Source organism: Centruroides sculpturatus, unplaced genomic scaffold (assembly GCF_000671375.1).
Source record: "Centruroides sculpturatus isolate CEXI.00-Female unplaced genomic scaffold, Cexi_2.0 scaffold827, whole genome shotgun sequence".
Lineage (NCBI taxonomy): Eukaryota > Metazoa > Arthropoda > Arachnida > Scorpiones > Buthidae > Centruroides > Centruroides sculpturatus.
In genome coordinates this window covers 253321-267649 of record NW_019385127.1, presented here as the reverse complement: position 1 = coordinate 267649, position 14329 = coordinate 253321, and the positions used below count along the sequence as shown (strand labels likewise).

The window sequence follows — 14329 nt, the reverse complement described above, 5'->3', positions numbered from 1 at the left end:
ATCTAAAATGAATATTTGGTTAGAAAATTTTCTCATAAATTAACGATTGTCTTATCTTATTGTTTTTATCAAGCATTTAAAAATAAGAATAACAATTAATTGTCTAGTTAATTAAGTAAAACACTTTTTCAAGTAGAGAAATTGTAGAGCTATAAATTCCCACTCTCGTTGGCCCGTCTGATTGTCTTTCCTTAATCTCAACAACGGAGTTAGATAGTTGAAAGACGAGGCAGACTCTTCTTTCATCTCTCGTACATAAGATAATCGAATTTAAATTTATTTAATTGTTTTTGTAATTTCATTAGTTTTGGTTTTATAAATTTGTCTGCTTTTAAATATTTTATAAAATTTTAATTGTAATCGAGTTAAGATTATTTATACTAATGGACTACCAAGTTTTACACGAACAAATAATACAGTAACTTTAATCAAATATACATTTTAGTCATAATGAAAAATAAAATAAAGATCACTTTACGTTTTATTTTGTTTTATTTTATTTGTTTTGCTAGTAACTATAAATCATGGAAATTTAACAATCGTTTATTTAAGCAAAAATTTCTATTTTTATAAACAACGTTCTCTTTGTGTTTTGCAATACTGAAATTAACTTCTTTTAATCTATTTCCACTTTTTGGAAACTTATCTCGTAGTTTTGAAATTTTTTCTTCATTTTACTAAGATTCGTTCTCTGAATTTAATATAAAAAAAAAACATTTGAAAATGTAATAAAGAAACTCTTTTTATTAACATAAATGCATTAAAAAGTAATACAAATAAATTGTCTTCAGCTTTTACTATGTTCTTGGTAAATAAAAGTGTTAGGAACTCGTGGGAAGTCCATAAAAACCGATACGAATTACGACTAAAAATATTTCTATACACTTTCATTTTTGGTACTAAAAATTCAAAAATAAATGAAAATGTTTCTTTAAAACTTTTTAAAATTTTTTATTTTCTACATTTTTATTTTATGTCTGTAGCCCTGACTTATAAAAATTCTTTTTTTGATAGTACACAATCAGTACAATCAAAAAGGGAAAACTAGTTATTTTACTTTTTGTGCCATGTATTATCAGATTTTTACAAATTTTAAGTTTTCGCTATTGTATATATACAGTATGTATATATACAAATACATACGGGTGCAAAATTTAAGGTAGATCGGAAATTGGGAAATGAATGAAAATTGAAAGACAGACGAAAGAACAGACAGAGTAATTTAATAAAAATCTTACAAAAATGTTTATTTCTTTTTCTTAATAAGTTGTACTTGATTTCTGCAATCTTCACTTAAATAGAGATAAAGTGTGTAACATATTGGATGTAGTACTTTTAATTTTTTTCATTGATATTAAATATTAATAACATATTAATTTAAGAGATAATTATAATCTATTTTATAAAATTTTGTATAGTTGTAAGCATATAAAAGAATAAATTGTAAGCAGAGTTTAAAATCTGCTACTCATTAGAGCCCCTCTCCTATTAACGCCACATCTGCGCTTGTCAAGAATTCGGAGAACTCAGAGGTCACAAAGGGGGAGGAATGGGGATAGAGCAGGAAACGTCTTCACCTTTCTCCGTGGACGTGTGGGGAACGGACGTAACATTTATCTGTGCTTGTAATTACCTTTCTTTTTAGTTCAATCATTGTATTCTTAACTTTTGGGATGTTACATAAATATTCCGAATCCTAACACAATAAAAATTACAAATTATTTCTCGTAACGTTTTTGGGAGGATCAAGTTATCCTCATCGATAAATATTTAATTAAAACTTTTAAAGTAGAAATAATAGTTTGAAATGACGAATAAATGAATCGCCCCAGTGGAAACTATTACACATTGGTTAAATGAGAATGTCTCACAGCGTGTGACGTAACAAAATAGATATAATAAATCCACAAAATAGATGAAGCTGCATTCTCACCTACACATCTGTTTGATAAATTACGCATAAATATGAAATATTCTGCTGTTTGTTTTCTCTTTTCGTGCTCGAGTTTAATAATTTGTTCCACGTCATCGTTTATCGAGTCGAGGCTGATCGAGGTTGATCAGGACGCAAACAGAAATGTGGTAAATTTAAAATTTACACGTTTTATAATCTTTTAATATATACTGTATATACATATTTGTTAAGTTTAAGTTTATTTTTATATTTGATATAGACCGAAATAATAATCAGCAGAGGCTATCCAGTGGAAGAATATACGGTCCAAACGAAGGATGGCTACCTTTTGAAACTATTTAGAATTCCATATGGCCGAAAAAGTCAAGTACAAAACACCAAAAATCGTCCAGTAGTGTTCCTGCAACACGGCGTCCTGGAATCTGCCACCGACTGGGTGATCAACTTCCCTAACCAGAGCCTTGGTAAGTCATGTTTTTTGAGGATTGATCTGTTTCAAAGACTAAAACGTTTAAATTAGAAATGTATGGCTTAAAATTTAAAAACCGTTTACATATAAATTTATTGTTAATTATAACACTATAATGGTATTTGAGGCGAAACGTTAGGAAAGCCTGTTCTATGTGGCCTACAGAATTGTGTTTTTTTTAAAATTCTGTTCGATCGATTTTGATTAAATTCTGTCATTTTCCATTAATTGAAGCGAGGTATCCAAAAATGCAACTTAAGCTTCTCGTACATTATAAAAAATTTTACAACTCAATTGGTCCAGATTACATTTCATACAAAACTTTATTGTATTATGAAAACACCTCTTATTGTATTATGAAAACTTGTATTAGAAAAACTCATTTTTCTAACACAAAAATATTAATTTTTTTTTACCAAGTTTAATTTTGTAGGGTGTATCGGACATGAGAAAAATCTGCAAGAAGGCAATAACTTTTGGTTTCACAAACAACTTTTTATTATTAGATAGAGTTATTATTCAGAAATTTATAAAAGTATAAATTACAGATCGTAAAACTAAGTTATCACATGATAAGAAAGTTGTATAAATGAGAAAAAATTTAAATATTATCAATCTGCAAATTTAACAATTCCTTTTAATGACAAATGCATTTTGTGTTTATTTTTTTGGTGATGCAAACATGTCATTCATAAAAATATTTGTTTCCTTCAAGATCAGCGCAACTTTCGTGAGCCCAACCTATACAAATCGTACACTGAATCCAGTCTTTTTGAAAGCTTTCACCACAGATGATGCAGTGAGTCTCTTGGTCTTTTCTCTTTTCTTGAACTGATTTAGGCCTATCTACTGTTGCTTTCTTTGTTTCACTTTATGTTCCCCAGCAGCTTTCTCTTAGCTGCATAGAGTCTTTCTTTTCCTTCTTTTAGTTATTCTGCCGTAGTTTACCCATATTGTCTCGTAAAACAAAAACATTTCATGAGAATATAATTCTTATCAATTTTAAACTGTTTCCGATACAACCCGAAACATCATAGAACAAACCGTCGGTTACAACATACGTATTAGTAAGCTTAAGGCGATTTCCGGCTTACAAGTTCAAGAACAATAAATGTTGTTTTCAACAATAAACAAAAACAACTTATTCTCATTTTCAGACAAGCTATGACAACCAGAAGTCATCTTCGTTCACTCAAAATATTATAAACACTACCAAATTTTCTGCCACATGTCAACAACACTACTGATTGACTAAATATGCCGGGAATCTGAACTTTCTTTATTCGCCCAACATGCTGGTATCTTCACAGGTTCTGCCATTTGCACCAAATGTTAGAAATAACGCTTGTCCAATACTAGCCGCCGTCCGGTACTACCCGACCGTCCTCTACATGACATCGTTTTCGAGATATAAAGTCGTAGCACTGTGAGGTAGTCGGATCGTGCATAAAGGGAAAACAGAAGAGAAATACCGATACGGAATGTGAGCCTGATAGATACCGCGTCAGACTCCACAGTTACAAAGAAAATCGTCTTGATTTATTTAAAACACAAAAACAAAAAGCTTACAGCAATTATATTCTTAATATCTTTGCACGTGAACACTGTAAATCGTCTGGTTCTTTTTCAAGAGAGAATCCTGAGAGAAGGATTTATTAGTTTTCTCTTTTGCTCTGGAGCGATGTTGTTCAGTCCGTTCCCGTAGAACAGGTCATTCCTTATAGAGTCCTAGATGAGGTGGAGAATTCCATTAAGTAAGATCTTGCACTATGAGCAATTCGGAGGGAGAATATATCTGTGTCCTTGAAATCATAGTTTTTATCATCTTTGGCCCTAGACAATTACTTCGAATGATTAGCTTTTCTTATCCCCACTTTCTAATTGGTCGTCACTCGTTACTAAGTGTAACGAGATCTGAACCCAGATAGCGGGATGAGATGAAACGCACATTTAATTCGTTCCCAACCGGTGTTAGTTGATATTAGGACTTTACATTGTCTAGTTTTCCTTTGTCTAATTTCTGAGAAAATGTTTTTTCAATCTTTCTCTATTAAATTTAGTATTTCCTTTTATAGACAAAAAAACTGTATTTTACAATATTAAACAATGCAGTGGTTTTTAGATTTTAATGTAGTTCCGAAGACTTTCCAGAACCCCACAGCACGAGTGCGCACAACAAAGCGATATCGCACAAATTGCGGCACTTTATCGTGTCAATTTCCATGGTCGCTAGCGAGTTTTATAGGCTTATAGAGTGAAGTTCGTTCTCGATATTTAATGAGACGAGTTTGATAAAACTTTGCTATTTTTCATTATTGTAATGAGTACCCAAAAATGTAATGAGGATCCGTTTAAATGCAAAAATAAAGGTCCATGACTTCGTTCTCGATATACATAGTAGACCTATTAAAGCAGGATTTACCCACGCAGGGTAGGTCGGTATGACCCGTTAAAGGCCGATGAAAGTTTGAGAAAGTCGCAAATATAAAAAATTATTTTAAAATTTTACACGTTTTTACTCTTAAATAAGTGAAATAAGATTTTTAATTATGGAAGAGGTTATGGCACATATATTATACAGTAAATAACATAATATTGAAGGAAATCAACGAACAAAATTTTTTAAAGGAATTACTACAAGAAAACAGTTGAAAACCATTGTATTTAAGTGACTCTGATGCGACTGAACGCGCTTAAAGAAATTTATGCCTAGGAATAAAACATAAAAACAACACAGCGGGTGCGTAACGAAAAATCGGCGCGAAACACGAACAAAAAACAAAATCAAACAATCATTAGCGATTCATTTGTTCTTGAATCGCCTCTTTGTATCGGGAAGTGCTGTATAGTACATCTGTTTGTGGTTGTCAGATACAAGGATCTCCTCTTCTATGCCTAACAGGTATAGAGATAGCAGGTATAAAGGTATAAAGATAGAAGCTATTTCTATCTTTCCCGCATCGCTTCAATTCTAGCGCGATGTCTAGTGTAACAATATACAGATTATCATATTGTTTGTATTCTAAACGGGTACAGGTTCGCACGTAGTTTTGCACACGTTCGATTAAATTCAACTAAAATAAAGTCAATGGAATATTTCATTGCATTAATTCCAATACTATTTCTTATTGAAGAGAATATTGATTCTTGTAACGTTCTCTACTTTTCAATAATTAAAATATTTTGTTAAATTATGGTAGGTTATATCTTGGCTGACGAAGGTTACGATGTATGGATGGGAAATCAGAGAGGTAACACTTACGCCCGAAAGCATATCAAATATTCGACCGAAGAAGACAAATTTTGGGATTTCAGGTCAGTAGAAAGACAACTTGCGAAGTTTTACACACGAATTTAAAACGTTTCATTGTAGTATTGACGAACATGCCAAGTATGATACACCGGATAGTATTGACTTTGTCCTGAACAAAACAGGTCAAAGTCAATTATATTATGTGGGATTTTCGCAAGGTAACCTGATACTCTATGCATTTCTCTCCGAGAATCCCGAGTACAACAAGGTAAGAAATGTGTCCACTTACGTCCACACAGCTTTTACAACTTACTTGATATTAAAATATTGAATTTTCCAGATCAAAGCAGTACTTTCTCTAGCTCCAACGGCATGGTTCGGTCATATTAAGACCCCTATTCGTCTATTAGCTCCTTTTACTAGTGAAGCTCAAGTGAGCATTATGACTAATAATGTTCCTGGAAAAATTGCGGAATCACTTTCTCATTATGTTGTTTTTATATTGCTTTAACCACTTAGCAAAGAAATAAACTAAGCAATTTATGCTGTTGGAAAAATTCACAATGAACATTTATTTCAACGAAACATTTACACAACAGCAAAATGCGAACTTCAAACACTCCAAAACTCCAGCTTTCTAAATTCTATTTAAAATCAAACAACTTCCAAATCGAATCTACCTGGCAAAATTGTTATAATTCGCAATAGATGCAAAATATCTTTTTATTAATAGTCAAATCTTTTGACTACTTTAATTATGACTTAAACAATCGAAATAACAATACCTTGTATATAAATTAAACAATAAATGAAATGAACCTCAGCAGAATAATTCAAAATCATTCTGTAAATACCTTTTTGCTTCTGGGATTCCTTTTATTTAGCAAACGTTTTTAACCTAGTCTAATAGGCTATTTTCAAGCTATAAATTTTTGAAACATTTTAACCGTTAAATATTGTTTAAAAACAGAATATAATAAAAGAATAACAATTTTTAAATATTTGAATATGAAATGAACCTCAGCAGAATAATTGAAAATCATTCTGTAAACACCTTTTTGCATCTGGGATTCCGTTTATTTAGCAAACGTTTTTATCCTAGTCTAATAGGCTATCCTCAGGCTATAATTTTTTGAAACATCTTAACCGTTAAATATTGTTTAAAAATAGAATATAATAAAAGAATAACAATTTTTAAATATTTGAATATAAAGCTAAAGTAACTAAAAATTAATATAAATAATAGAATAGTAGTAAAATGTAAAATAAATAATATATTGAATAAAAGTATACAAAAATATATAGTAGAAATAAGGTAATTATGGTCTTCCAACAAACTTATTAATTTACAATATATTTCCATGCCGTTGGTAAACTATCTGCATCACTTGCATTATCTTTCAACCTCCGTTTGAATATTTCAATTTTTTAACGTTTTATGCGCATGTAAACCTAAAACAAAAAACAGCAAATCTAGTGGAATCATGAGATTCACTTTTAACAGAGGTATAACTAACATCATGAAAGAAATCGCAGAATGTAAAGGGTCCAATATGTTAATAAAAAGTGCTTCAACTATGTATATATTTTTAAGAAACGATAAGGATAGATTAGAAAAAGAAAAAATGGCAGGTGTGTACAGAATACCGCATGATACCATGCAGTTGAGAATAGACAATGTTTACATCGATGTCACCACAAGAAACTTGAAAGTTAAACTCAAAAGAACATCAACATAACGTAAGAAAAACATGCAGTAACCCGGTACTCTCCACGATGACGCAGAGTGAAAGCTCGGTGATAAAATAAGAAGTAACAAATATCATTAAGATTGTATGTGTATATTCCCCTACATCAGCACAGAACGCTGAAAAACTTAAAATACACGCACTCAGTTTGAAAGATAATGCAAGAGATGTGGCATGAAAATATATTTACCAACGGCATGGAAATATATTGTAAAAAATAAGTTTGTCGGAAGACCATAATTATTCCATTTTTACTATATATTTTTGTATACTTTTGTATTATTTATTTTACATTAAACTGTTATTTTATTATTTATATTAATTTTCAATTATTTTTGCATTAGGCCTATATTCAAAACTTGTTATTTTTATTTTTTTTAATAAAATTCCAGTTTTAAACAATATTTAACGGTTAAGATGTTCCAAGAAATTATGGCCTGAAGATATTAGACCTGGATATGGCCTACATTAGATATGGCCTGAAGATATTGAAGATATGGCCTATTAGACTAGGTTAAAAACGTTTGCTAAATAAAAGCGAATCCCAGCAGCCAAAAAGCTGTTTATGGAATGATTATAAATTAAACACGTGATTTTTTGTTTTTATATTTTACATGTAGGAAAACATTCTTGAATCACATAAAATTAAAGTAAGGTTATGTACGGGATTAAACAATTTAAAAAATTTAATCAATACATTCTTACACCGCAAGGTTTAGACAATTTTACTTCTAGTATAATTTGCTTCTTGTTTCAAAGACTATATTAATTTTCTATTGGCTATTAATATGTTTTAAACCCAAACTTATCATAACGACTACAAATGAATTTAATGTGATGGTTTATTCATGTAATTTATTTATTGAATTTAATTTGTATTTAGGATGTATAAAGTCATTTCTGTTCAGTTGGGTACATTATATAGTATTAAATTAAAAAGTTAAGCGAAAATACAGTCACTTCAAAGTCATTTATGGTCGTTATAATAAGCTTGAATTTAAGGCATATTAATAACCAATAGAAAATTAATGTTAGTTTTTTTTTTACAGTCATTGACTTCACTCATGAAAATAAAATTCTTTATCGAAAGCTTTCCATTTTCACCGAACAGTAGTCAAGACACTCGATTTCCATATAGAACTTTATTCCGGACCAGTTTCTTAAATTTTCATCACGTTTTCTAACAGATTCACAAGTGTACTGTTTGCTGGACAATGTATTGTGTCGGTACAGTGTTGGCGAGAAAATTTTAATAGTTGCAACCACATAAAAAGATACTTTGTCATCTTGGAGTATGACATCATCGCCATCGAACATGTTTTCAATGGATGGAATAAAAAAGTTCATCAAAACGTCAACGTATGCCTGGGCATTACATTGCCGTTTTGATATAGCGATGGTCAGGTTAGCTCGCCCTGTCCTTTAGCTGATACGCAAATGAACATAAGTAAAATAGGAAATTTGTCGATTTCTTTGGCAGTCACCTTATAAGCTTCGTTAGAACGGCGTGAGACTAAACTTTCAGCATCACCTCGATACCGATGCAAATTCGTCAGTTATCACTAAATATCTCTTTCATTCAGTACTACAGTTCACGATTATTTTTCTTTAGCCATTGTAACCTTGTTTTCGCATGTTTTGTGTATGAAGTGCTGTCGTTTTGCTTTTGTTTATGAATGTACCATTTCTTTGAAATTAATTTTTACTTTTCTCTCATAAGCTCTAAACACTTATTTCTTTTCACTTGTTATTCATCCGTTTTGTTGTACATTTCTTATTTTTAAGAGACATTGCTGTTAGTTTTATATCCTGACACGTTGATATTTTTCGTAGTTGACCAGTTTCCTTTTCTAAGATTCTCAATTTCTTTATACTTGCAGACCACTTTTGATACAGTTGACTGTGAACAGTTTGCTTCTTTTGCAATAGTCGTTGTTAAATTTCCTTCCTTAAAGAACTGTACAATTCTTTCTATTATTTCGATGGATAATTCCGTTGTCGGTGCTATGATTTTGTTACAATACCAGAAAAGTAGGGTATTTGAGTGGTTTACATGCATTTACTTTATATTCGGACTTACATATTGAACAAAATAGGAAGCAACATTTTAAATACGATAAATATGTAACTTTTCTCTTTTATAATTTCAAAATTTTTCCTGTATGCGATGTTATACAATTGTATATAAATTAAATATATAACATAGAAAAACGCATGGCCATTAATACAAAGTTATTCTGTATCAATTGCTTGTTTTATTTCTTTGCTGCATGCTTAAAACACTATAAAGAGGATATGGTGATGAAGAAATTCCGTAATTTTTGCCAGAAGTTGAATAAAATTAAAGATTTTAACTTAAGATTGGTTTAGTTTTTATTTTCCGTTCTGGGACACAAGGAATTTTTACCAAACGATTTTATTACGGAATTATTTGCTCAAACTGCCTGTAATGTTGATGTTGTAAGATCGATATGCTCCAATATCTATTTCCTAATAAGCGGATATGACTTTTCTCAATTAAATGAGGTAAGGTAAGATAGATTGTAGCGAATGTTTGAAATTATCTTATGTCTAATAAATTAGATTATTTCAGTCTCGCCTGGATGTCTACTTTTCTCATTTTCCTGCGGGAACATCTACTAAAAACATAATTCATTACGGACAGGTAGGTTAAGTTGTTGAATATTTCGAGGAAATTAAAATATGAACAATTGAATAATTTAAGCTTATCGTAGCTGATAAATTCGGAAAAATTTCGAATGTTCGATTATGGGCTATTTGGAAATTTAAGGAAATACAAACAAGTAAGGAGAAAGGTTTATGTTCGATATTTAGATCTTTACTTTCGTTTATATGAATGTGTTTACCTATTAGTTTCAGCCCCCAAACTATGACTGTAACAAAATTAAAACACCGATCGCAATTTTTTGGAGTTTGAACGACCTTGTGGCAGATCCTAAAGATGTGGATATACTTCGAAATTGCCTCCCGAATTTGATAGCCGATTATCAAGTACCTCTAAAAGAATGGGGCCATCTAGATTTCGTGTTTGCGAAAGAAACAAAAAAATATGTTTATGACGAATTACTGCGAATATTGAAAAGTATTTAGAAATTTCTTCTGTATATAAATAATGCACTTGTCAGTTTTGCTCTAATTCAATGCATGTTTAACCAGTACTAAATATTTTGTGTTGGTATAAAATATTAACATTATATAATTTGGATATAAGTAAAATTTTACGGTTCCGGTTTCGGTAAAATTCCGGTAACTTTTACCTGCGTGTTATAGATCACAATGACTGAGTGTTTAGTGTATTGGACTTTCCCGTAATTAATAAAATAAAAATATATAATAAATTAGTATGTTTTATTGTTACAGTAGAACCTCCATTATCCGGACCTCCATTATCCGGATTTTCGATTATCCGGATTGTTCAAAATAAACAAAAATTTTACGAATTTGCTGATTTGCACTTGGCGAATTACGACACTGTTTATGTTCATGATGGAATGCATAACTTTTTTTGTTTCAACAACGTCTCACCCAGCACAGTGGTCGTAAACTCTTAAATATATTTTACGTAGTAATAAAAATATAACTTGACATACGTATTTATAAATAATTTATATTCAAATTACATCATTTCTATGACCAAGGGCGGCGTAAGGCATGGACGACGTGGGCCACCGCCTATGCCTCGCGGTCCGAAGGGCCTCGCGCCTCGAAGGTTTATGCATTACTTAAAAGCCGCGAACGCGACGAAAAAATTTTACTCGTCATAAAACGATAAATAGTTTGTCAAATTTTTATTCATAAAAATGCAGTTTCAACTGCTTTTTATTTTATAAAATCCGTCTTCTTGCGCCACCAGAGGGCCTTTTAAACAATAGGTAGTCTGTTAGCGTTGGTCAGTAGTAGTCCAAATTCAATACGAACGTTTGTTTCTTGAAAATTTGATCACGATTTAAATACAGTATTTACTTTTAATATTACCAATATGTCATCGAAAAGAAAACGTGTTGTATTAGCATTAAAAGACAAATTAAAGTATCTATTTCGATTATCCGGATTTTTCCTTATCCGGACTACCTTCATCCCCAATTAGTCCGGATAATCGAGGTTCTACTGTATTCATAACTGTTACGATATCATTTAGTTTTGATAGGAAAGTCCGAATAATTGCGAAGCAGGCTATATTAATATTAACTTCGGATTATCTGTTAATGTCGTGCTGTAAGCGTGGCATTTTGACATTTTGAAAAAACAATTGGTTGGCAATTAACTTAAAATCGACTAAAATTTAGTCTTCCCGGTAATCACCATCAATATCAATTACACATCACTACGTTTCATGCATACTTTCAATCTCGTTTAGAATGACTGAGGTTTATCTTTAAAGAAATTGTTGTCATTTAACCGTACTGTATTTTGTCAATATGGCTCTGCAAGGTGTAAAATTATCATAATTATATTTTTAATATTTTAGGAGTATTATATTTTAATAGATTAAAAATATAATTATCCACTCACATCAAACGACTCCTAGAAATTTATCTCCGCTCCACATAAATCTATTGACATCTGGGAATCGATGCAGAGCAGATTGGTATCCTCTGCTGTATGTTATGATTTTATAAATCTAATTTTATAATAAAAACTGTATTATACTAAACTTTATGCTAAAAGACAATTCCTTTGAATCTATTGTGCCTGTAGATTTGCCATGTGACAATGTTATGTGCCGGCAATAACATCATTTACAGGTGTTCGCTACAACGAACTTTCACTTTATTTCTATTCATATTTCGGCAGAATAACGGCATTTTACCGCATTTAATTTCGATTATTATCGCTTAATTTATAGTTTAAAAATTAAGAAAAATTCATGTATGGTCGGTAAAATCGTTTCTTTACTAATCCTTTGGAATATAATTTTAAAAAAATTCATTTAATTATATGTTTATATTAAATATATTCAAAACGACGTCAGGTAAAATAAAATTGACGGATATGCACGAAATGCAGTAGTTTCGTCCTGCGTAAATATCGAATATAAACATTTTTAAATTAAATAGTAATTATAATAATAATAAGCTTCGATTATCAAAATTTAACGAAGAAACTGTTGTTACATAGCACGCCTATTTTTATAACGTGAACAAGCTCGAATTTTGTACACAAACTTAATTTTTATTGATTTACTACTAATATGTAAAATAGTATAGAACAAAATTATAAGACATTTTTAAATATGGAAAAGAGACAAAAAATTTTCAAAGACCAAAGTTCACTTAGGCATAGTCGATGTGTTATAGGCATTCCGTGTGTTACACCCGGCGGCAGCTGATCAGAAGCTGCCACCAGAGAAAGATGAAACGTCCAGCGTAGCGTCGAAGTTGGTAAGAGAAGAATCGGATGTTTTTGAAGAAAAAGAACAACGGGTATTAGAGAAGATCCCTGTGTTTCCGTCAGCCTTACATCGTCGTGAACAATATTTACATTTTTGTAATTTAGTTACTTGTTTAGTAATATTGGCATACTCGTAATATATATGTATCTATCAAAAAAGATGAGAATTGATACGCAATATTTTTTATTTGCAGGTTAAGAACAATTTTTCGAGATATAGGCTATTTAACAATCTTCTATCTTCTATACTGTATAAATATATATGTAAATGTTCGTTTGTTCAAAATCTAAAATCTCCAAAAGTTCTGAACCGATTGCTTTGAAATTTTGACACAACGTTGCATTTGAATATTGTACGCGTGTTTTTTATATTATATGAATGTCAAAATTACCCCGCGGGGGAAAGAGACAAAATTAAGGCTTACTGTAAAGAACTCGGCTTCTATCATACTATTTTAGAAATGGCTTTTGCGTTTTTGATTGCATTTTAATAGGGTACGTCAAGAGAATGTACACCAAGAAAAATTTTTCGAAATTCCCTCCCATGGGGAATGTTATACGTTTATAATAGATACATTTTGTGCCACAGCAACGCGTGGCCGAGTTCAGCTAGTATAACAATAATAAGATTGTGCTAGAGAAGTTATTTTATTCGACTTTACGTCTGTCCGCCACAAATATTGAAGTCGTAATATCACTAGAAAAGCGTTTAAAGCACATAAAATCATATTAAAATATATACATTTACAAGTATGTACTATATTTACAGTACACGCATTCGTAAATGTAGATTACTTTTTTCTGTACTATATTAAAAACTAAAATTTATTTGTTTGTAAGCTTAAAATAGATCCTTATTAACCATATATTATTAAAAATGCATTAATAAATAAAATACAGAACCGGGAATGGTAATTTATGGTTTAGCCAAGTGACAAGTAGATTCGGAGACAAGTAAATTCGACTTACGTCGCCTCTCCTGGAAGCAATTACCGACGTAAGGCGAAGTATATCTGTAGTTAAAAATTGCATACAAATTTGTTAAAAGTATTAATTTTGCGGACACCCCTCTTATAATTTATAATTCTTAAAATGAAGAAAATTAAAATAAATCAATAAAGATAATTTTCTGACTCAGTAAGTTTACACGACTTTATCAAACACGTGGCTTAAAGAGAAATTAACAGATGTGCACAGAAAACAAGTGTTGTAATATCAAAATTGGTATCTGTTTACTAACAAATTAGATGAAAATACGTAGCTTAATAATAGCTTAATCAAATTATCAGGAATATTCTGATTTATGTTTTTTGAATTTAATTAAATTCTCATTTTGAAACGTTGTTAATTTCAATTTAAACTCTAATTCTATAAACGTTAATATTTCAAGAAAACCAACGTTTAAAAGAAAAGTATGCACTAACATATTCCTGGGCGGTTTTATACAATTATTACATATTTGATTTTTGATCAGATTTTAATATTTTCTGCCTGGAAACTACGAATAATGTAATCTTTGATCACGTTTTAAC

At 30.7% G+C, this 14329-nt stretch overlaps 1 protein-coding gene across 1 annotated transcript in view; it reads left to right on the top strand.

Moving 5' to 3' along the window:
* LOC111635160 overlaps positions 1–10710 on the top strand; it is a 37376-nt gene extending 26666 nt beyond the window's left edge. Inside the window, exons 10-18 of the mRNA XM_023380031.1 lie at positions 1901–2082; positions 2175–2379; positions 5585–5699; positions 5758–5905; positions 5978–6070; positions 9756–9911; positions 9979–10050; positions 10121–10189; positions 10260–10710. Of these exons, the coding sequence (XP_023235799.1) occupies positions 1901–2082; positions 2175–2379; positions 5585–5699; positions 5758–5905; positions 5978–6070; positions 9756–9911; positions 9979–10050; positions 10121–10189; positions 10260–10496 (1277 nt within the window). The 3' untranslated portion in view covers positions 10497–10710. The remainder of the gene's footprint in view (positions 1–1900; positions 2083–2174; positions 2380–5584; positions 5700–5757; positions 5906–5977; positions 6071–9755; positions 9912–9978; positions 10051–10120; positions 10190–10259) is intronic.
* The last annotated feature ends 3619 nt before the right edge of the window (positions 10711–14329 follow it).